The following is a 23,933-nucleotide window of genomic DNA, read 5'->3' on the forward strand; positions in this document are numbered from 1 at the left end:
TGTTTCTTATTGCTTCGTTGTTTAAGGTAATCATTTGTTTTAATTAGCGAATAGATGATTGCTAAACTGTTTGAAGTAATTTCACTTGTTGTAAACTTATAGTCTCCAACATAAAGTGGTGTCATTAATTTCATGACATAAAGGTCACTCTTCTTTTTTCCCTTCTTTTCTTTATCTATAACTGAATAATAAGGTTACTCCAATTCATATTTTCACAAATTGTTAAGGTCTCACACGTAAAGCAAAGGCAGTTTTAAACATAAAGAATACCTATAGGCAAACAAAACTGGAAATAATCATGAAACTAAAACCTAAGCTTCAATTTGAAAGGTACGGGAACTAAAGAGATACACATGTAACTATAATTTTATAGTATTACTTATTACACTTTCAAAACTCACACGCTTGATCTACAACATAAAATAATCGCATAAAATATTCAACAAAAAGGCTCTTTTCTAATATAGTTTTCTGAATGGAAAAGTTTGAACGTAACGGTTCAATGTTGTAAAATATACTTTATTATTTTGCTTTATGACAAATAATATTACTGGCTATCTTTTTGTTACTTAAAAAACAAACCTTCTTAATTTCAGAATGGATATAATCAACTGGTATGACTTAAGGTTTTCCAAACTCGGCGTCGTGTGTTTGATTACCGTGCTTATTCAAAATATCGCATTTCAGTCCAAGGTACTTAAAATTGTCATTGATTTGAAGAACTAGACTATAAGTAAAATTTTATTATCAACTAAAATGATTAAATAGTAAACTCAAAGTACCACTAAATTTTATGAATAAAAATATATTTATATGCACTTATGCTGCTGTTATTTACTATTTAAAGCTACATACCCCCAGATAGGTAAAAATATTTCAATGAAATCAAACTTAAGAAAAAATAACTTAGATGTAAGGAAAAGTAAAATTATTCAAGATACAAGTAATATTTTGCATTTTATGTGCGGTTAATGACCAATTTTTCAGTATTTACGACTATATTTCTACTGCATTAATAGATTTAACGCAGTAAAGGCTATTTATGAATATTTTGACCACGTTTTTGGTAATTTACGTTGCTTGTAAGTGTCACTGATAATGTGTAAATTGCTTTCTTTTGGTTACTTCACAATATTACACATTCAAATACATCTCAAGAATTTTCAGGAATATCAGCATGAATCTGGAGGCGTGCTGCTTTAAAACAACATGTCTCTATATACATTCTAATTCTCATTTTAATTAAAATAAAAAAATATAAAAACAAACAAACAAACAAAAATAAAAATGCTTAACAATAAATAAAAGTGGTAAGTCTTCAGCATTTATAATCAATTTACAATCAATAATAATAATAATAATAATAATAATAATAATAATTCAATTCACAAGTAACATGTAATATTGATATTTGGACTATTCATACATTACTAAATTGTTCTGAAGTTTAATATTTTAATAATTTGTTAAGATATGTAGCTTTACAAATGTAACATGGTAATTCAATACCCCCAGTGCATGTATCGCAAATAAAGAAAGGTAACTATTTCGGTCATAAATTTCACCAAATTATTGCGCCCCCTTAAATATGTTTTAATATTTAAACTTCCTGTTTACTTATAGATAAACTTGAGAACAATCACGGAATGTCGGCTTACATTTATTTTCTTTAAAGCAGCAACAATTAACGGATATAACTTACTATTGTAAAAGTTAACGTTGTCAAACATAACAAAAAAACATTTTATATCAACAAGCTTAAAATTTGAAAGGATTATATTGCTTTCATTGAGATATATTGATTTTCATAAATTCAAAATGGAAGTATCAGGTCGGAAGGAATGCGACGATAAACATTCCATATCTAACAAAGGGAGACAACTTACAGTTCTTTGCCAGCCATGTGAATGTGACGGTGATACAGTAGAAGCGGAGGCATTCTGTGAAACTTGTAATGAGTTTATCTGTTCTCCCTGTTTGAAGGCTCATCGTAAATTAGCTATAAGTAAAAATCACGTAATCAAGTCGAAGGATGAAATGCCAATATCAAGGAAAAAGCAAAAAGATCCATGTACGGAGTTGTGTTCAAGCCATCATACCGAAATTATAAAGTTTTATTGTGAAGACCATAATTATGTAGGATGCGGAGATTGTATGGTACTTAGCCACAAAGCATGTTCTGTTAAACTCGTCAATGAGGTATCCGACAGCTACGATACCAGCGAGGAACTCGTACAAATCAAGAAAAAGATTGAAACCCTTATGCGTAGAATTTCATTTTACCATGATGATTTTGTAAATGGCATAAAGGCGGCTGATGAAATGAGAGATAAGATTATAAAAGATATTCACATTTTCCGACAAGAGATTAACGAATATTTGGATAATGCTGAGGCAGATCTGTTGAAACGAATAGATCAGCTGACATCGAAACAAGTGTCTCAGCTTGGGCATATGCAAAAAGAATTTGAGTCTATGGAAACTGAAATGAGAGAATGTCAAGACAAAATAAGTAACAATTCAGATAAGATAAATCAATTGTTTGTAATAGCAAAACTTGCTCATGAAAAGATTGAAGCCTGCCAGATTTCAACAGAGGAGCTTGCATCTAAATGTGAGATTGAAATATTTGACTTTGTAAAGTCTCACGAGTTAGAAAAACTTGTGACAGGCAAACTACACATTGGTGCTATCCATGAGAAAAAATCGAAATCACATATACACAGCAAAAAGAGCCTAAAAAATGTTCAAACAACGCTGGTAAAGAGTCTTAGTGTCAGGTCAGTTAAAGACACAAACGAATGCTACATATCAGGAATGGCATTAATTTCATGTTGTGAACTCTTGCTTGTTGATTTTAGAAATTATTGTCTTAAACTTTTAAACGTAGAAGAGAATGAAATAACACGTAGATTTAATACAGGTGATCAACCATGGGACGCTACTTCAATCAATTTGAAATTATTCGCAGTAACTCTAGTCACAACAGGTGAAATACTCTTCATCAATACATCAAATGGAATTTCTAAAAGTCACAGTATTAAGGTCAGAAAGGACTGTAGAGGAATCGACTACCGTAACGGAGTTCTTGTTGTATCGTTCGAAAGGCCAGCATGCGTTCAGCTACTTGACATGGAAGGAAACATAATGAAAGAGTTTGATATCGCGAAACATTGTACACATCCTTATTATATAGCTTCATGTAACGGAGACAACAAAAGCTACATTGTGTCTGATTTCTATAACAATGCTCTTGTTGAGTTTACTGTTGATAGGAAAGTAAAGGATAAAATAACGAGCAATGATATGAAATCACTACGACAACTTGTTATGACACATGATGGGGCGGTTATTGTTTGTTGTCAGAGCGTCAGTGATAGACTAATCATGGTTACATCAAAACCAAGAGAGGTACTTCCTTTTACTGTGAAAGGAGTCAAGAAACCAATTTGCTTGGCGATATCTGATGATCAGAAGAGGATGCTTATTTATGACAAGTCACATAATGATATCAAAGTATTTGATGTCAATTGACATGTATTGTAGGCATAACATAGATGTGTGTTTATCACGTACATGTACCTATTATCGGACACTGATTGTATATGTATAGGTCTTTTTTTTTTTTAACAAAGTGTTTGATATCATTTGAATTGATATGAACAACTAACATATGGTTTCATCACATATTATCGGACACTCTCACACTGTATATGTAATGATATCTTAAAACTCAAAGATTACATTATCTCTTACATAAACATTTCATGAAATAAGAAATTTGTGATAACCATGTTTACAATGATGGTTCGATCTTCATCATATATGTTCCAAACAGTTTTTATCTATAAATTGTATTTATTCAGAGATAGGTTGGTTGTTTATCACTTACACAGTGAGCCATGATTAATGTAACATGTACAGAGTGATTATTGATTACTATTGTCAATGATATGTAAATAATTTTCTTTAATTATTGTTGTTTTAGGTGGTACAGCCGAAATTTTTCTTGTGATTATATTGGATCTTATGTTAGGTCTTTAAATTATGACAATACCATGGGAGGATAACAACATTGACCACAATTTTAACTTAAAAACATTGTGAATGTTTGACATATTTTTGGTTTGTCTCTCTCAAATAGTACGATAAGTATCTATATTGGCAGAAGTTAAAGGCACATTATGCCTCAGAATCTAATAAACGTTTATTTCATTGAAGGGGTAAATTATAGATATATAAATGTTATAATTTTCAAATATTGGTTTTAGGTAGGACATGTTACTTGCTTTGTAACCTGATAAAAGTCGCACTAAAGTTATTTGTCATTAAAGTAGTACAATGTAAACAATGCAGTATTGTGATTTCTATACATAATCACTATATTTTTACAAATTGCCAAAAAGCTATCAGTAGAAAAAAAAAGCTGTGCATGTTTGTTTTATTTTCAATATCCAAATAAAACTAATTAATTATGTAAGAATCGTGTTTGAATGCATTACTCTAAGTCTCAAATAACGGTTAGAAACACCAAATTATACTTTACATTTTTATGGTATTCCTGTTGGAATTTTTGACCTATACCATTTTATATTATTGAAAGAGAAACACCCAATTGTCCTGTACTGTAAATGTTTATGTCTGACAAATGCCATTTCATATTGTGCAACGAGAAATAATTGTCCTTAATTACAATGAATGTCTATGTCTAATATAATGTCTGATATAAAGTCTGATACAATATCCTAGGAATTTTATGGTAAACAAACAAAGATAAAGAAAAGCGATATTACTCTGTATTAATATATTCCACAGCGTCATATTCAATATGAGCAAATGAATGGTATGCTGTATTTCACAGTTGCTTTTAATCTCTGATTCATTTCTTTTAAACGAAGAGAAATATTTGTCCTAATGAGATTATAATTATTGAAAAAGCAGACACAATTACATTCTTTTCTCTTATTTGACAATTATCTTATACCGAAAAGAGAAATATAAATATTCATGCCAGTTAAGTGAATAATGTGTTTTAAAGCGTACCATTTACACTGCAAAATTAGATTCTTTAAAATGAAGTAAATCAAAATTAATTTTCAAAAATATTTATTTCGAAATTACGTAATGACGTTTGATCAGGAGAAAAAAATGAAACACATTTTCGCTTTTCAAATTTGATTTCCTAACTTATTTTATCTAAATAATGGCCGAAGTACTCCCAGCCATATAGAACGATTCACTCAAACGCAGAATAGCTTCATAAATCGTTAGTGTAGTTTCGCGGATAAATATTTGTACAAATTTGTGATTTCACATATTTTCACAATTAACAAATATGTATAAAGAACTCCTAATTATTTAAGGAGTAGTTCTAGCCTGGCATTGTCTTCTAATGATCTGTTGATTTTAAAGAACAGTAGAACAATTGCAATCTAATAAAAAATGCTTACGGGTCTCTAAGACTTTGATGATAGAATAAAACACTGACTTTAACTACATTGAGTCTCATTATAACCTTTTTTATGACATAAAGTTATTTTATAACTCTTAAACTAGTAACGTGTATTTAAATGTTTGTGCTCATTGTTTATTCCTGCACTGTGAATTTAAAAAAATAAAATTAAAAAAGTGTAACAATAACTTTATTTCAATCTTAATCCAATTTTGAATATAACTGTTAGTCACTGGCGGTTTTTCAGTTGAAATGTGATACATTTATTAAATGTTTGAATTGTTACAAATACTAAAAAAGTGAACTGAAATGGCTTTTTAGCTCACAAGAGCCGAAGGCTCAGGGTGAGCTATTAGTATCAAAGGGGGATACTCCGGCGTCCGTCGTCCGTCGTCATGCGTCAACAATCGTCTTCTTCTCTGAAACCGCTGGACAGATTTACTTCAAATTTAGTCTGTAGCATCCTTGTGACAGTCACACTTGAATTTGCTCATGCCATTTCAATTGGCCCCTTTTAGGGGTCAACAGAGCTAAAAATAGAAAAACCTTTAAACATCTTCTTCTACAGAACTAATTGATGGATGATCACCAAACTTTTTCTGTATCATTCTTGGGTAGTCTTTTATCAAATTTGCTCATACATGTATTAATTTGATCGGCTCCTTTTTGGGGTCTCTAGGGCTACAAATAGAAAAAAACCTTTAGACATCTTCTTCTACAGAACTAATGGATGGATGATCACCAAACTTTGTCTGTATCATTCTTGGGTAGTCTTTATTCAAGTTTGCTCATATCAATTTGATTGGCCCCTTTTAGGGGCTGCTAAAGCTAAAAATAGAAATAACTTTTAACATCTATATCTAGAGAACTAATTGATGGATGATCACTAAACTTTGTCTGTAGCATTCTTGGGGAGTCTTTTATCAAATTTGCTCATATTAATTTGATTGGCCCCTTTTAGGGGTCTCTAGACCTAAAAATAGAAAATCATTAAGACATATTTTTCTACAGAACCAATTGATGGATGATCACCAAAATTTGTCTGTAGCATTCTTAGGTAGTCTTTTATCAAATTTGCTCATATTAATTTGATAGGACCCTTTTAGGGGTCAAGGGAGCTAAAAATGATATAAACCTTTAGACAGCTTTTTCTACAGAACTTATTGATGGATGATCACAAAACTTTGTTATTAGCATTCTTATAGTATTCTCTTATAAAAATTGCTCGTATTTATTTGATTTGCCCCTTTTAGGGACTGCTAAAGCTAAGATACCCCAGACCATGGCATTTCTTCAAATTATAGTTTAATGAAAGGGAAACAACTCATGCTGGAATTTCTTTCATACATGTGAATGACCTGCTGTTTGCTGATGAAATTATTTGAGGTCATGACCTCTTATGAAATAACGTAAGCACATTATACAAGAAATATAAGAACTTAGTATCAAGCTTTATTTGGTTTCATTCATATTCACTTAATTACATCACTTCATGCAGTGTTTTCTCTAGAGAGCGTTTTCTGCGTTTTTGACACAGTACTTTTGCATTTGATGCGGTAATATTATAGCCGTGTGTTTTCCGTGACGCATAGTTTTGCTGAGCGTCGTATATATATTTTTTCTATAAATAGCATGAATTTCATCAGCTGATCGGTCACATGATTCATCTTAGACGCTTAAGTGATTATTACATGTTAAAAGCGTTCAGGGCGCTTCAGATTGTGACGTCATTATCCGGGTAAATTCACAAATGTCTGTGTCGTAGGGCGAATCGTAAAATAAAAGAGTTATGTGTTTGAATTGATAAATATATTAAATAGATAAATAATTGAATAAATCATGCTTGTTGTTTTTATTTTTATTCCCATTATTATTACTTTTGTCAAAACAGTCCTATAAACCTTTCTTATATACCTATAAAGTAGCCGAATTATCTTTTCCAATGTATACTTTTTTTTTCTTCATAACCTATCGCATAATAATAAGTCGCTTTCTATGTAACCTGTGACCCGTTTACATTGTACACGAATGCAATGCTTCATTGCATTCGCTATTAACTCTTTATTACACATAGACGAACATTGTAAACTATTTAATAAATATTGTTATATATCTTTGATATATCTGTTTAATTCACAGGTTAGTGATACATTTTTATTGTGCATTTCACTCTAGTAATTAGTTTAAGTAATTTGTATTAAGCTATGTTCTTAATAAGTATTTTAAAACTCAACTTTGTAAAAGGAATCGTTCATGTCATTATTTCATATTTTGTATACATGTACTTTGTTATTGCAATGCTTCATTGCATTCGCTATTAACTCTTTATTACACATAGACGAACATTGTAAACTATTTAATAAATATTGTTATATATCTTTGATATATCTTTTTACTTCACAGTTTCTAATCCATTCCAAAGGACCCATGATTGTCCGTCAATAATTAGAAATGTTGTTTTCGCGGACCAGCTTATCAGCTGCGGCAGTAATATAAGCTCTACCGACGAGTGAACCCGTGACATCTGCTTCGAAAAAAGCAGTCTAGATTGACTTCATTCTTCAATAAAGACAATGTTAACGTTGATGGAGCAACTGAATCTACCGTAATCAACTCTGCGCCTATACCAAATGAGGTTTCCCAACCAAATCAATCGGCGAATGCTGAAACAACTGAGAAATCCAAGCAAAATGATAATGCTCCGAAGCGTTTTTTTCGTAAGGAATGTTTGGTTATTAAAATGACTTGCACAGTTTGTATTACTGAAAATAAAGACAAATCATTCACATCGGGATGCACAAACTTTAGAGTTTTTTATTACCGTATGGTACTGGTTGCGGGAGTTGACGGAAAATTGGAACTAGAGTGTTACGTTTGACAGACGATACCAAAGCTCCATAATTTTACCGATTGGGTCAAATAAAAAGTTTGTTGTCCCATACTGTAAACACCTTACATATTTTGCATGTGACATTTTGTGTATTCATTTACAAAAGTTATAAAGAAAAAATGTTCCATCAAAATTAACCCTGCTGTAGTGGTCATTTATCAGGTCTAGTATTTCACGATATTTATGGACTGTCCGTAAATTTATGGATAGTCTATCTTATATCCCAAGGATAGTCTAGAAATTTAAAGATTTTTCAATCCATAAATTTACAAATCTATATTCAATGTGAAATTTGCTGTTTTTAATTTTACACTTAAATCCGCAGCTTCTGACTAGAGTCAGTGTACCCGGTGTCGTACACTTTTTTAAGGAAAAATAAGAAAATTATCTTAAAGTTAAAAATTCTTCTAATAATTGATATTATTTTGAAAAAAATACATCATTGGCCCATAAAAACTGATGACCAAAACGTTTCTATCTTAAATAGGTCATACTTCTAGGCGCACTTGATTTTAAGCAACAGGAATGGGCCAAATATAATACATAATGGACTCAGTTCCGCACACAAGGCCATTTTTATACTGAAAGGTTATTTTACATCTTAAGCATGTTTTATAAATTATTTAACATCTCTAAGTCGAGATAAGGTATTTTTTTGCAAATTTTCAGGACTTCAAATAAATCTAATGCACATTCTTACTACAGTATACAAACATTTATTTCCAAGAAGAGTAGCACACAGGAAACATGTAACAACAATGGAAACATACTTTTTTACAACATGTAGGTAGCAAGCATAGACAACAAAATTATGATTGAAAGTTTTTTCATCTATTTAGTTATGATTTGTTCGATTAAGAGTTTGGTTTTATTTTAAACAAAAGAATCAAGGTGAAATGACTTGACGTTTGGTAGTTGGGAGAAGTTAATTCATGTGCATAGTTCATAACTAACAGCAAATTTGCCATAACAAAAGCATACGTTTCTTTTTATAATAATTTTAACATTAAAATAGAAATTAGCATGGTTTAATTGCTGAATAAGATGTTTTTTATGTGTGACCTACACAGCCACGTACATGTATTTACATTTTCGTCTGCACTCTCCAGGGAGAGGCTGGGGTGGGGAGGCTTGGGGCAAGATCCCAGATTATGTCATATCCTGTTGAAAACATGCCAATTCAGTGAAACACAAATGAAAACTGAATAAATTCATTTGAATTTTCAAGAAAAAAATGAAAAATGGAAAAGTGTGCGGGACAGGGTCCTGTGCGGAACCGGGTACACCGACTCTAGTTTTTTATGCCCCCGCCATGTAATGGCCGGGGCATATAGTGTTACCCTGTTCCGTCATTCCGTCCTTCCGTCCTTCCGTCCTTCCATCCTTCCGTCCTTCCGTCATTCTGTCATTCCGTCATCATCAGTTTCCGTTCATTATCTTAAGAACGGTTTCACACATTCAACTCAAATTTGACATATGGATATGCCATGAGAAAATACAGGTCAAGTTCGCATTTGGTCATGGTTCGATGATTTTTGGCAGAGTTATGCCCCTTTTACTTTGAAAATAATATGAAATTTCAGTTTCCGTTCATTATCTCCCCAACGCTACAACACATTTAACTCAAACTTGACATATGGATATGTCATGAGAAAATACAGGTCAAGTTCGAATTTGGTTATGGTTCGATGATTTTTGGCAGAGTTATGCCCCTTTTACTTTGAAAATAATATGAAATTTTCAGTTTCCGTTCATTATCTCCCCAACGGTACAACACATTCACCTCAAACTTGACATATGGATATGTCATGAGAAAATACAGGTCAAGTTCGAATTTGGTCGTGGTTCGATGATTTTTGGCAGAGTTATGCCCCTTTTACTTTGAAAATAATATGAAATTTTCAGTTTCCGTTCATTATCTCCCCAACGGTACAACACATTCAACTCAAATTTGACATATGGATATGTTTTTGGAATGCCCAGGCCAAGTTCGAGTTTGGTCATGGTTCAATGATTTTTGGCAGAGTAATGCCCCTTTCGCTTTGAAAATAATATGAAATTTATAGTTTCTGTTCATTATCTACCCAACAGTGTTACATATTCAACTTAAATTTGACATATGGATATGTCAAACGAATGGGCAGGTCAAGTTGGAATTTGGTCATGGTTTGATGATTTTTTGGCAGAGTTATGTCCCTTTCACTTTGAAAATAATATAGATACATCTTAGGAATAAGCAGTTTAAGTTTGAATTTGGTTGTAGTTCAATGATTTTAGACAAACTTATCTTTCCTGAATGTTGGAAAAATTTTGAACTTTCAGTTTCAGTATTCTTACATTTAGCCAATATTTTGGGTACAAATATGCAATATGCTTTTTTTAAAAGGTTTAGACTGAATAATTTCAGTGCCTTGAACATTGCATGAAAATGATTTGTGTTAACATTGAAAAGTTTTAAGGGCTTTGAACTTAAAATGAAAATAAATAATTAATGCACCATCTGAAATTTTGGCTGCATGCGGGGGCATCCGTGGCATGATGACACATTTCTAGTTTTATTAATTGTTTATTTTTACAAAGGTAATGTGGTGAGTTTCATCTTTGTATGATGATTTTGAAATATTTAATAAAAGTGAAAATTGAAAGTCATCATATTGTTTTGAATATCACCATACTGTTACATTTAATCATATAGTATGTAACCTTATTGATTTTAACCTGTGGTTTTGAATTTTAATGCAGCTTCTACTATTTTCTTACTTAATGTCTGTAAATTTACAGATACAAAAATCTGTAAAATTATGGCCCGTCCAAAAATTTACAGACTGTCCGTAAATATCATGAAATCCTAGACCTGTTTTTTCTGCATTATTTTATTCTACATAGTATCATGGGAAAACACTTGCAACATAGATATTTCTAACAAAGTCTCCAAAATATTAGGGCAAAATATTTCAATACTTAGAAGGGCAAGTAAAAGTTGAGGTGGACTGGTCTTTCAGCAAGTTTTTTGAAAAAAAAAACCCACTGAAAAACAGTTGTTTCTGGTGAGCGACTCAGGGCCATCATGGCCCTCTTGTTTAAATCCTCATAACCGCATGTCAAAACAAATGGAACAATAGAGTAGTCTAAGCTTTTGTTAGACATATCTATAATCAATGCCAGATTTCTAACAGACGACAATCCAAATATAAAGACTCCTTCATCTAGCATAATGAAATTGTTGCGTTCATACATGCGATATTTCATTTTTGTTATCTAAAGAAAGAGATAATGATAGCATTCATACGGTCCTAAAAAAATTGTCCTCAAGCTTGCTCCGTTTCTATAGATAATTGCCGAATTTTTTCTTCAAACATGTACCTTCCTTGCCAAAAGTGGCAGACATTTTAGTGGTCAATATTCTTTATATATCGTGTATATGTAACAAATGCAACGTGTGTATTATTATTATTATTAATGCTAAATCATCTTCATTTCATTGGCCCTCAATTATTCACTCCTTGAGATGATATACTTCACAGTTATTGACACATTGGCACAATTACCCTAAAGAAATCTTTAAATCTTTTTTATTACTTGGGGACCATACGCCGCTTTTCATGGAATGGCACGGAAGTGTCACATTGAAGGTTCCATGATAACCGCCGTATGAACACATCTGCGGATGTTTCTAAATTCAAAATTTTACTATTTCATGTTTAAATGTTGAATTCTGCTTAAGCCGGTGCTAGGGGGCGTGGACGGTAACTTGCAATTTCCATTACCGTCCATGAACAGGCTCAATCAAACCGAGCCTGCAACATTTTCAATTTTGCCGTGCTGGGCTTTCTTTAGGGATTCTGTATTTATCTATTTTATAACCAGCTATCTCGAACAATTCTTGAAATTTTAACACAATGTGATAATTTAAGAATGTAACATACATAGTTTCAAAGAACGTTTAACTGGCACTTGGTAATCAGTAGCTGCAAAAAAAATCTGATTTCATGATTTATATCTATTTCATTCGTTAAATGGATGGTGTTGAATGGCGGCCTTTTGGGAATAGTCAGAAAATAGAAATCAATATGGTGATTGTTATCTTTTACATTACGAGCTTCTCGCGAGCTTTTAAAATGCTATAACTCTTAATAGGTAAAAAGCATCTTGTCAGTGGTTTTATTGTAGTTAACAGTTTAGAATGCATGAAATTGAATACCCATATTTATAAGGTTAATATATATCCTTTAGAAAATGCATTTCTTACGTGTCAATGCAACAAAGTCTGATACATTAGAGTTGAATAATTGTTACAGGTGAAAATAACGACAACAACATTACCCCCCCCCCCCCACACACACACAAATATTATCAGAATTATTCTTAATTCCACACTTTTGACACACACAAACCACGAACAAAGATATTATCATGGTAATATCAATCAAAGTTTCCCTTTATCATGAATGTCACAGATTCTGAAATAATGGTTTAATTTGGAAGTCGTTTGATGTAATTCCATGACCGTATCGATATACACATGTGTACAAAGGTGTCTTAAAATCCAACAGCAAAGTTTCATGATATGAGTAAGACTCAATATTTTCATGTAAAATTTAAATGCATATTTTTCCTCTTAGCATTGAAGTGATACCAGTACAAATACTTTAAACCTAGGCTTCATGAATAAGCAAGAAATAATCATAACACAATAACATCATTGTTTCTACGTAACAATGACATTTGATTTGCATCTTAATTAAGTAATACATTAATCTGAGCTGACCAAAGGAATGACCGACTATATTCAATGTATCCCCTTCTGATGCCATAAGATAATTACATGCATGTGAATATGATCTAGTTAGTTAGTTAGTAAGTTTGTTTGTTCGTTCGTCTGTCTGTTCGTACGTTTGTTATTAATAGATAATCCATTCTTTAGTTACAATTTAGTTAATTAGTAAGTAGGTTCATTTGTTAGGTAGGAAGTTAATTAGTTAGTAAGTTAGTTAGTTAGTTAGTTAGTTAGTTTGTTTGTTTGTTAGTTAGTTAGTTAGTTAGTTTGTTAGTTAGTTAGTTAGTTAGTTAGTTAGTTAGTTAGTTAGTTAGTTAGTTAGTTTGTTAGTTAGTTAGTTAGTTAGTTAGTTAGTTAGTTAGTAAGTTAGTTAGTTAGTTAGTTAGTTAGGTGCTCAAGTAAAAGAAATTTTAAAATAAATACTGCTAAAAGTAAGTTAGTTGGTGGTTTGACGTTTGATACTTAATTGTCTTTTTAGCAGTCTTCATTTTAAAATGATCTTTCAGTTACATGTATTTGGATAAATATTTATCATTGATATTTTAAAAACACGGCATCACAATAATAAGGTAAGTGTTTATCATTTGGTAGAAGCCATTAATTTTTGTATTGAATAATAGCAAACAAAAGATAACAAGAAACAACAAACCAAATGAGTAACGTAACTTTGAATACCTCTAATCCAATACGATTAGGTTATCTGGTATTCAAAATACTTTCTTTAACTTCTCTTCATAATAAAAACAATATTCTCATGTTAACGTTCCTACGATCAGCTTGTGCATACTACGATAACAAAACAAATTAACAGAGATATAAGAAAGCTATTTAAAGACATAATAATGGAAATTACATGATAAGTATTTTTGCATTAATTTTCCTGTTGTATAACTTATGTCCGTATATAGATTCTTATTTTTGTCTTTATCATAATCATTAATCATTAAGGAAGCAATGTATGTCTTTAGTACATGTAATTCCTGAATAAAGGAGGGGTTTATGTATCTATATATTTATATATTGTAATCTATAACAATACATAAAGGAACAGTTCTGGTCCTGAGATTGTACAACATGCATAATTTCAATGATGCTATACTATTTGTGAATATTTTTCGTTATTCCGCTCTCCTACACTTTAGCACTTCATATCAAAAGTATTGTTTTATTATTAAGAAAGTATTAATTTTGATATATAAGGAAAATGCAGCAGATATTAGATGTTTTAGAAACAAAACATATTTTCTATAATTATTATATATACATAATTAACGAAACTCTATATAACTGTCCTCTATGTTTTTATTATTTTTACTTTTTTTGTTTTGTGTTGAGCATCAAAGTGACCTATTATTACTTTGATATGTTTGTGTATTCGATTTGCTCATGTTTTGTAGTAAATTATACAAACTTAGTGTTATTGTAAATAAATTAAAATTGTAAACCTAGATAAACAATACTAACAGCAATTCCTCTGTAAGATTTTGATAATGAAAAATGTATTATATTGTGTATATAGATAAAAAAAACAAAACAAAAAACAACTAAATAAATTAAAATTGTAAACCTAGATAAACAATACTAACAGCAATTCCTCTGTAAGATTTTGATAATGAAAAATGTATTATATTGTGTATATAGATAAAAAAAACAAAACAAAAAACAACATTTTAATGATTTTCTGCTGAAGGACGTGAAATAAATGATATAAAAAGACAGTTGTATTTTTTTCAGGACTGAATTTTACTGTAAAATGTTTTTTAACATTGACAGCATCTTCTTTCTATAAATCAACTGAATCACGGTAAAGTTTAAAAAACCCATATAATTCCGATTTTCCCACGATGCTTTAATGATATGTTTTGCGAAATTTAGATTAGAAAACATAACATTTAGCACAATGAACCTAATTAGAAACTGCAAAAAGATAACAATGTTTTCACATATTCCCACAATGTAATCATAATAAAGTTGTGAATCTTTTATATTCATTTGTCTTTCAACAACCAAGAATGAATATTTTTTATTAAAACATTAATGTCAATTACGCTAGTAAAGTAATTTTGTGTTTCTACGCTAGGGCTGCGCAAATTTGTCGAAATAGTAATACAGAGCTGATGGTTTGGTTCTGAATTGCATTAATAAAAATGAGAGCATAAAAAGGCGTGCCAGTAGTCGTATAGGGAATTTTAAAGAGATATATCTTAAGTTTTCAGTAACTCTGTCCATTAAACGGATCTATGGTGGCTAATTTGTGCCATGTCGTATTTTCGTCGCACGGAGCGCCAGAAAAATAATAATAAAAAAACGACAAAGTGACCACTTTGGCGTACTTTCCATCCACACAAAAAATACGACATATCGTGCTTTCGCATTTCTCTCCGCTGGGCGACAGACGAAATCACGAAAACACAAAAGCACGACAAAGTGATTACTTTTCGGGTTTTTTACATTTCTCTCCACGGGGGGTGGGGGAGTGGAAGAAAATGAAAACATGAAAGTACAACAAAAGGAAAACTTTTACTTTGTAGGGCGCCAGAAGAAAACACAAAAAAAAACGACAAATTGGTCTCGCAGAAAAAAATACGACTCTGCATGCCACCATGTTGATATACCAGTCGTTATATCAGATATGAGAAATTATCTTTAAAATGTTGATACTTAATATGCATAATATCTCAATTTGCCGAGGCCAGTATTTCGTTTAATAAAATGTTTCATACCTTAAGAGGAAGTTTACTACGCCATTAAGGTCTAACACGTTCCTGATACTTAAGAACATTATGCTTTATAAAGTATTATTAGTATTATAAACTCTCGAATATTATCTGAAAAAGTATCTTACGACTATGTAAAACGTGACAAAGAGGATTGGAGGTCTATGACACACTTGTTAATATATATTTTTTTTCGAGAAAAGTGCGTTTCCGAGAGAACATTTATTTGTTATCACATTAGTGATGTGGTATTGACCTTAATGTTTTATATACTTTGTACCCTACAGCGTCAGAAATAAAAACAAAGAAATAATTGAAAATAAGTAAGGAGGGAGCTATTAAAGGTTGTTGAAAGTGTATCTATTTGTGTTGCATCAGCTCAAAATAGTTTCCTCATCTCTGTTTAGACAAATCATTTAAAAGAAACTCTACGTTTTTTAATAGTGTTTGTAAAAAGAATGACACAGGCTAATATTTCCTTTGTAAATTTATTTTAATCTTTTGTTCATAATAAAATTTGTAAGTAAATGTATTTAAATTTTACAAATTTATAAAATATATTCTTAGTTATGTTTTATTTTATGTTTGCAAAATATAAATTAGTAATAACGAAAATTTAAAATAAACTACAATATTTGGTAGATAAAGATTACTTTAAGGAAACAGTGATAAACGATTGATATAAGAGTAAGATACTTAACAAGAGTAAAGTTTTACAACACACGTATTTCCTGTAGAAGACATTTAAATGATTCTCATTAATATAGATTAAAGGTGATGTCTTTCATCAGACTAAGACATTATATGCAGAGGCATATTCATCAATCTCATGGGTTTTTTTAATCGCAAAGCAGACATCAAATGTCAATTCTATAAGTTATCTCTGCTCTTGTCACGGAAGGTTCGTATTAAGGCAATACCTGATAATCAAACTGCTAATATAAGAGTTATAAAATATGAATTTTTGTTCATACAAGTCATATTTTATATTTTATAACTTTTTGGTCAATAATTTAACTGCTCTTCTTGAACATAGATATATATAAAAATATTTTGCCGAGGCAAACAATTGTTAAAAGCAAGACATACTTAGAGATGTAAATAACAGAGATAGGCAGCTTCTATATACAATGTACTCTTGAAATAACACATTTCTACCAAAAAGTAAAAAATATATAATAGACATTTTATTTAGTTTTATAACTGAAATACAAGGCTTTTATGTAGTACATTTAACCACAGATAAAATGATAATCAAGCACATAAAGCGTGCAAATTGCATATGGTACCGTTGCAAATATAGTCGACAAAGATTAAATACATGTATATACATATGGTCCATGTCTTATAAGTTGTATAATCTTTAGGATATTTGCAATTCCAAGTTGTCTGCAGACTGGAAACATAGGAAGACGTCTTGGTAAATATACGTATTTGCCTTTAAGACCGATGCCAAAAGCTAATAAAATATGGGCAAACGATCCGTTTTAAAATACAAAAGAATATAACATAGCTTAGCTAAAACACTACCGTGTATCAAGTTTGAAGAAATGATAATGGCATAGTGCTAGTAAATACAAAAAAAAATGATAAAACAGAATTATGAAGACAGTTTTAAGCTGAATAAATTAGATATAACAGCCTTCCAACAAAATTATTTCTATTTATTAAAAGTATGCAGAAGACAATGTTTCATTGGATTATTTAGTGGTTCTTTTGAGACAGATAAGATAATCATTCGCTATAAAGAGAGTAAACACCTTCGCTGATACTATATTAGCATATTTGTTTGAGTAAATCTGATATCGCAACTTGATATTGAACTTTTTTCTGGAACAGTGAATTTCCTGCGGTTTTCAATAAATATAATAAGTTTTAACCGGTTATATTATTTTATCAATTTATGTTGCTTCTTGTAACTGTGTATTTGCATTAAGTCAGTTAAACTGAATATTTATTTCACATTTAAAATATTAACTGCGCTACATTATTTGTGATCTACTGGTAGGGTGAATTGTGTATTTTATGTGAAAATAATATAAATTAACTATTAGTAAGAATATATAGAGAGGTTATTTCATTGTTTTAACATGAGCCATCTATAAAAAGAATAAAACTAATGAATTTTGTAAGATTCGTGTCAAAATGGATAACACTCAGGCTCAAATAAAGGTAAGAAAATGCATCAAATTATACAAGTATTGGTTACTTTATTTATTTCTTTTTGAAATTATGCAATCGAATATATTCATATTTTTTATATGTGAAATAAAATAAGTGGCGCTAATTTATTTTAAGACTTTTATTTTTGAAATCTGATTACAAAGATTGGAACGTTGAAAACATATTTATCTAATAAAATTAATTCAACAACGTCCAATTTTATTCAGTCACAATTAAAGTTTTGGTTGATTCTCTAAAAGTGCGCAAATGCGTTTCAAACAAACGTATTAATTATCGCGCTGTACAATTTGATAGAGAAATTTCGTCAATTTTTTTTGATTATTGAAAAAGATAAATGATGTTTAAATATATATATTTCACGAAATCATATAAATGCAATAATGGTCCTCATGAAAATTCGTACATTTAACATTGGAAAATGTTATATTCTTGAAAGGGGAAAGAAATATTTTTAATTACATTCTGATATGTTATGACGTTTGAAACTCGACTGATACTATTTCATATTGTGAGAAATAACAAAATTGGCCTTTATAACTGTAAATTTTATGTCTGATTACAATGTCTAATATAAAGTCTGATACAATATCTGTTGTTTACAAAGATAGAGGAAAAGAATATTTTCTATAAATATATTCAACAACGTCCAATTTCATTTGAGCAAATAAATGCTTTGTTGCATTTCTCAGCTGCTTTCAAACAAACTGTGATTCATTTTTTTACACAATTTGAAAGAGGAATATTTGTCATAAATGTTAAAGTCTTGAAAAGGGAAAGAAAATATTTTCAAAAATTACATTCTGATATTATGTTATTCTGAACTGGGGAAAATGGAAACACATTTCATTTACGCATTCCTAATTTGATTTCCTAACTTATTTTAACTAATTATTGGCCGAAGTACTCCCAGCCACATAGAAGGCTTCACTCAAACGCGGAAAGGCTTCATAAATCGTTAGAGAAGTAAGTTTCGTGGGCAAATATTTGTACAAAATTCCGATTTATGATTTCACATAACAAATATGTATAAAGAAATCCTTATTTTTTTAGGAGGAGTTCTAGAACCGGCATTGTCTTCTAAAAATCTGTTGATATAAAAGAACATTAGAAGAATTGCCAAAAAATAAAAATGCATACCGGTCATTAAGACTTTGATGATTGTATAAATACTCACTTAACTACATTAAGTCTCATTATAACCTCTTAAACCTAAAGACATAAAGTTATTTTATAAGTCTTAAACTAGTAACGTGTATTTCAAATGCATAGGCTTATTGTTTATTCCTGCACTGTGAATTTTAAAAATTAATAAAAAAAACTGTTACAATAATTTATTTCAACCTTCATCCAAGTTCGAATATTACCGTCAGTCACTTGTGGCGTTTCAGTTGAAATTTGCTACATTTATTAAATGTTTGAATTGTAATAAATACTAAAAGAGGTACTGAAATTCACTGCATAAATCGTCATAACTGCTTCACAAAATGCAAAATGGAACAACAGAGTAGTGTAAGCTATTGTTAGACATATCTAAAATCAATGCAAGATTCCTAACAGGCGCCAATCCAAATATAGATCCTTCTCCATCCTGAAGAAGATAAATCTAGCATAATAAAATTGTTGCGTTCATACATGCGATATTTCCTTTTTGTAATCTAAAGAAAGAGATAATGATAGCGTTCATTCACTCATGAAACTATTTCCTGTAGCCTGTTGCGTTTCTATATATACTTTTTTCTTCAAACATTTACCTCCCTTGCCAAAAGTGGCAGACATTTTGGAGGTCAATATTCTATATCATATACATGACAAAATATGAATTAAAAATATTAACAACTGATTGACATTAATTGTCAGATTCTTTTATACATGTGCAGCAAAATATTATTAAAGCACCAATATCTAAACAATTTTTTATCATTTTCGATGAGTATGATAGATTTATGAAGGACTTTTATCTCATCTTAAAAAATTTAAGTCATTTAATCCGTAGATATCAGATCATATAAAACTATCAAATAATGCAAGAGTTGTAAATCCTTTAAGCTTAAATTCTATTGTTATTTGGCTTCGGAATATAATCTAATAATTAGTTTATACATATTTTAGTATGATTGTGTAGGTAACACTATAGGCTGAACGAAACAATCAAGCAGTACTGAGCAATAAGTAACGTTTCTTGTTCGAGAATACAGCGGCGTGTCCCTGACGGGGATTGTGATATATGGCAAGAAATGCTTATAAAGTATTTCAAATACGACACGTTCACCACTCGGCCAAGTCGTCGTCTTCTTAAACTTAAAAACATTCATTTGATTTCTTAAACTTTGATAAAACTACTGAGTCTTTGCTAGAATAGTTATAAGCAATGTTTAACTTTGACAATAGATATAATTGTTACTTAATGTAAAAACTTTATGAATTTTTTCAGGTTTTATGCTCCAGTGAATATTCAAACAGCCATCTGCCTGATTACAATTGCAAAACAATTTATGACAAACCAACTAATTTGTCCTTTCATAACATTTTTATTCCACCTCATCTATTGACATAATCCAGTGTTCTAATATAAAAAGCATCGGCATCCGTGTCTTTCAGAAATATTTTTTTTAGACATATATATGATGTCCCAATCTATTATTCAGAATAATCAGTTATCACATTGAAGCTATCATAATCTAGAAATGAGGTTTGGTAATGTAGCTATTAGTTCCGTTATCCAGTAACTAGGATTCATTATCTCGTTACTGCTGTTATCTCTATATGTCAACGTACTAAGGGGCATTTGCTATATATGTCTTTAAGCAATGCTGTTGTTTAGCCATTCTTAGCCTGTGGCACTTGCCCTTAAGAACAATCTTAGTCGTACGTATCGTAGGAAATATAATCTAAAATCACCAATATCCTTTTAATATCATTATTTTACAATAAACCTGATTGTTGATTTCCTCCGAGAGTATTTTACTCAACTGAAGGGAGCATGAATAGAAAGATCAGACCTGGATTAAAAAATTTATCCTCAAGTAATATTGTTATCTGTCATTCCAAGGCTATATACATTATTTCTAACAAATGCAGATGATAGAGCCGCTGTAACATAGCTATCCAGCCAGCTTACTGAACCTGAGAGATTCTACTCAGGTGCCCGTTCGTGCCGGAAATAATGCTCGGAAAAGCACCTGAGGTTTTTTCATCCACCAGTTATGCTGGGAAGTCATCATATGACCTATACAGTATTGATGTTACGTGAATTTAAAAAAAAAAATAAATAAATAAATGAATAAATAAATAAAAACAATACATAAATAAATAAACTATATAAAATAAATAAATACATTGTAAATAAATAAATAAATAGACTTTCAGTACTTTCAGTAATTTTAACCTTAGTCTAATGGTCATTCGCCTGTAAGAGCCTAGTGCATCAAAATTGACTGCACTGTTGCATCGCTGTACTGTTTTTAATCTTTCAGGATCATCATGTTCCTGTCCTAGCCGCCAAAAAACTGATGGTGCCATTTAAAGGCAAGTGCGCTTCTCACTGATTATTCCTTTTAATGTCAAACAAATCATTATTAGTGTCCAGGTTTGTGTCTCCCCTCAAAATCATCGAAGCACTAAATAATGGTACAGATTTACGTAAGAAACGCTGTTAGAATCGCAGCATGACAGTTTTTAACTTACAATGTTAAAACGGCGTTGAATTTCCTGAACATCCTCTGCATACCGAACCACTGCAAACTTACGTTTTGTGTTATTTGCACAAGTAAAGCTGCTTTTTATTAAAGAGAAATATTACTTAACATGCATTAAAAATGGAATGACTATCAGACTCATTACTATGGCTGTAAAATTCCTCGGCGTGCTCGCAATTTTAATAAAATTATGTTATAACGAACCTGAATTGAAGTGCAAGTGGCCGTGTTAATGTCGTTGACTTCAAACCACTTGCCCTTCATTTATGTGGGTTAGAATCCCGACAGGAACACTAGTCTCTCTCATGTGAGGGTGAAGGCCTTCAAGCTAGATACCGCGGAAAGTTCTACTTTGGTGCCTGTTCATGTCTGAAATTATGCACATAGGGCTTTTGAGTCAGTTTCAAAACCATTTTCCCCCATGCACCTTAAAATAAATATATTTATTTGTAGCTACATTACATGCTATAAATGCAATTATAATTTTGTTTTAAAATTACATTGCGAATTTCGTGATTTCAAAAAAATAAATATCCATTTGCTGGCTTATGAGTAATATCACTTTTCGTTTTCTGCAAATGGGAATGATTTTGTTTTCATTTGGTGGTGGTTTATCTACAAATATATCTTATTAACCGTATATTGACTTTCATGTTATAACATTTCATCTGTACTTAACTCAAAGGAAACTCATTACAAGTGTTTTCCTTTATCATAGAAAGACATACAATTATGTGTTATGATGTTAAGGAATTGCGGATAATTTGACTTCTATTGATACATTAATAATAGATTTTACATGATTAAAGATAATTACACTATTCTAGAACAGTCATACAAAATTCCTCGTGGCGTCATATGTTAGGTGCCACAAGCAGCAATTTGTTGTCACAAGATTGATAATTGGACCTTTGTTTCATTATTGAAAAGTGCATAAAAGTTAAACTTGTTTCCTACAGAGATATTTTGGCTTGGCACATTTGTTTTATTTTTTCCAACTTATTCTGGGAAAAATGACATATTTCCACCTGGTAAATATATCGATAATAAACGTGCTGGTCATCTCAGTGTGTGAATGCTAGAATGTTTGTATTAACCATGTTAATGAAAAGATAAAACACATTTGCTAGGGACACCATCTTTTCAATGTTGTAAAAGATTGACATGCATTTCCCAACATCAGCAATGCTTTCAAAACATATGCAAATTAAGACCTTATTAACGCTACAGTTTTCCTAAATATATATTATATCTTTTTCTGAAATCATAGAAAACAATATTAGGAATAATAAGCGAGTCATGTGTTGAATAAAACACTATAACATATCTTGAAATGACACACTTGAGTTCAAATAGTATTGCATGACGGCGATGATAATTATAATTACTCTGATATAAAAAGGACTCCGTTGTGTTTTTCCAGGACCAATAGCTTTTAAAATTTAAGGTAATTAGCTCGACCCGTTATATTTCCAGATAACTATTTTAATTGTGCAATATGATCAATCAAATTTAATGAAAAGCACTTAAGTCAAAAAGCTGAGATTCGCACAAAAATCTCAATGTTTTGGCCGAATAAAATATATCTAAAGCGGAGGATTGTTTTTTTTTCTCATTTAAAAATTATATAATTTTACTTCGGTCTCGAGGTGTTAAATTCAAGGTACTTATCTAAAAATGTTAGATTCGTGTAGATAATAATATTCCCTTGTATGATCATAACGTCCCAGCAAGGGGGAGTACAATTTGGCACGTGTTAGATTAAAATTGAAAGTTTTTTATCCGATTCGTAATGATTATGAAACGCTATTACTCATAATATAAGAAAACACGTATTTGACTATTGAATGAATTTATTATTTTTCAAATCGTGTACTATGTTAAAAAATGTGTGTTTTAGGTTACTGGAATAATGTATGAATATATATGTAAGTTACAATGCATGCTCATGTTAATAGCTTATATGGATATTCACTGCTCGTTTTGCTATCCCAAACGACAAAAGTGAATTTAACAATGGGTTTGATATTATGTATTTCCTTGCTGTTTCTTAGAAAGGCGATTAAGTCATAAAAAAATAATAATTTCACTTTAAAGTATGTAAATACGTGTTACATTTTATATTATAATATTGTTTTCTATTTCATGTTTACTAACAAGCAATTCCTTTGATAATGTATGAATCAGTGTTCTTTTATTTCATCGGAATTAAAAATGC

General features: G+C 30.7%; 1 protein-coding gene across 1 annotated transcript; it reads left to right on the forward strand.

Annotated features, from left to right (window-relative positions):
• The first annotated feature begins 1,634 nt into the window (after window positions 1–1,634).
• LOC132739271 (uncharacterized) lies at window positions 1,635–4,414 on the forward strand. The gene has a single exon (XM_060726947.1). It carries the CDS (start codon window positions 1,819–1,821, stop codon window positions 3,532–3,534), a length of 1,716 nt encoding a protein of 571 aa, XP_060582930.1. The 5' UTR covers window positions 1,635–1,818; the 3' UTR covers window positions 3,535–4,414.
• Window positions 4,415–23,933: the final 19,519 nt, after the last annotated feature.

This window comes from Ruditapes philippinarum, unplaced genomic scaffold (genome assembly GCF_026571515.1).
Source record: "Ruditapes philippinarum isolate M1 unplaced genomic scaffold, ASM2657151v2 ctg3775_1_1_1_1, whole genome shotgun sequence".
NCBI classification, from domain to species: Eukaryota; Metazoa; Mollusca; class Bivalvia; order Venerida; family Veneridae; genus Ruditapes; species Ruditapes philippinarum.

Coding starts and splice junctions, on each gene's coding strand:
- LOC132739271 (XM_060726947.1), top strand. CDS start 1,819: ATGGAAGTATCAGGTCGGAAGGAATGCGACGATAAACATTCCATATCT.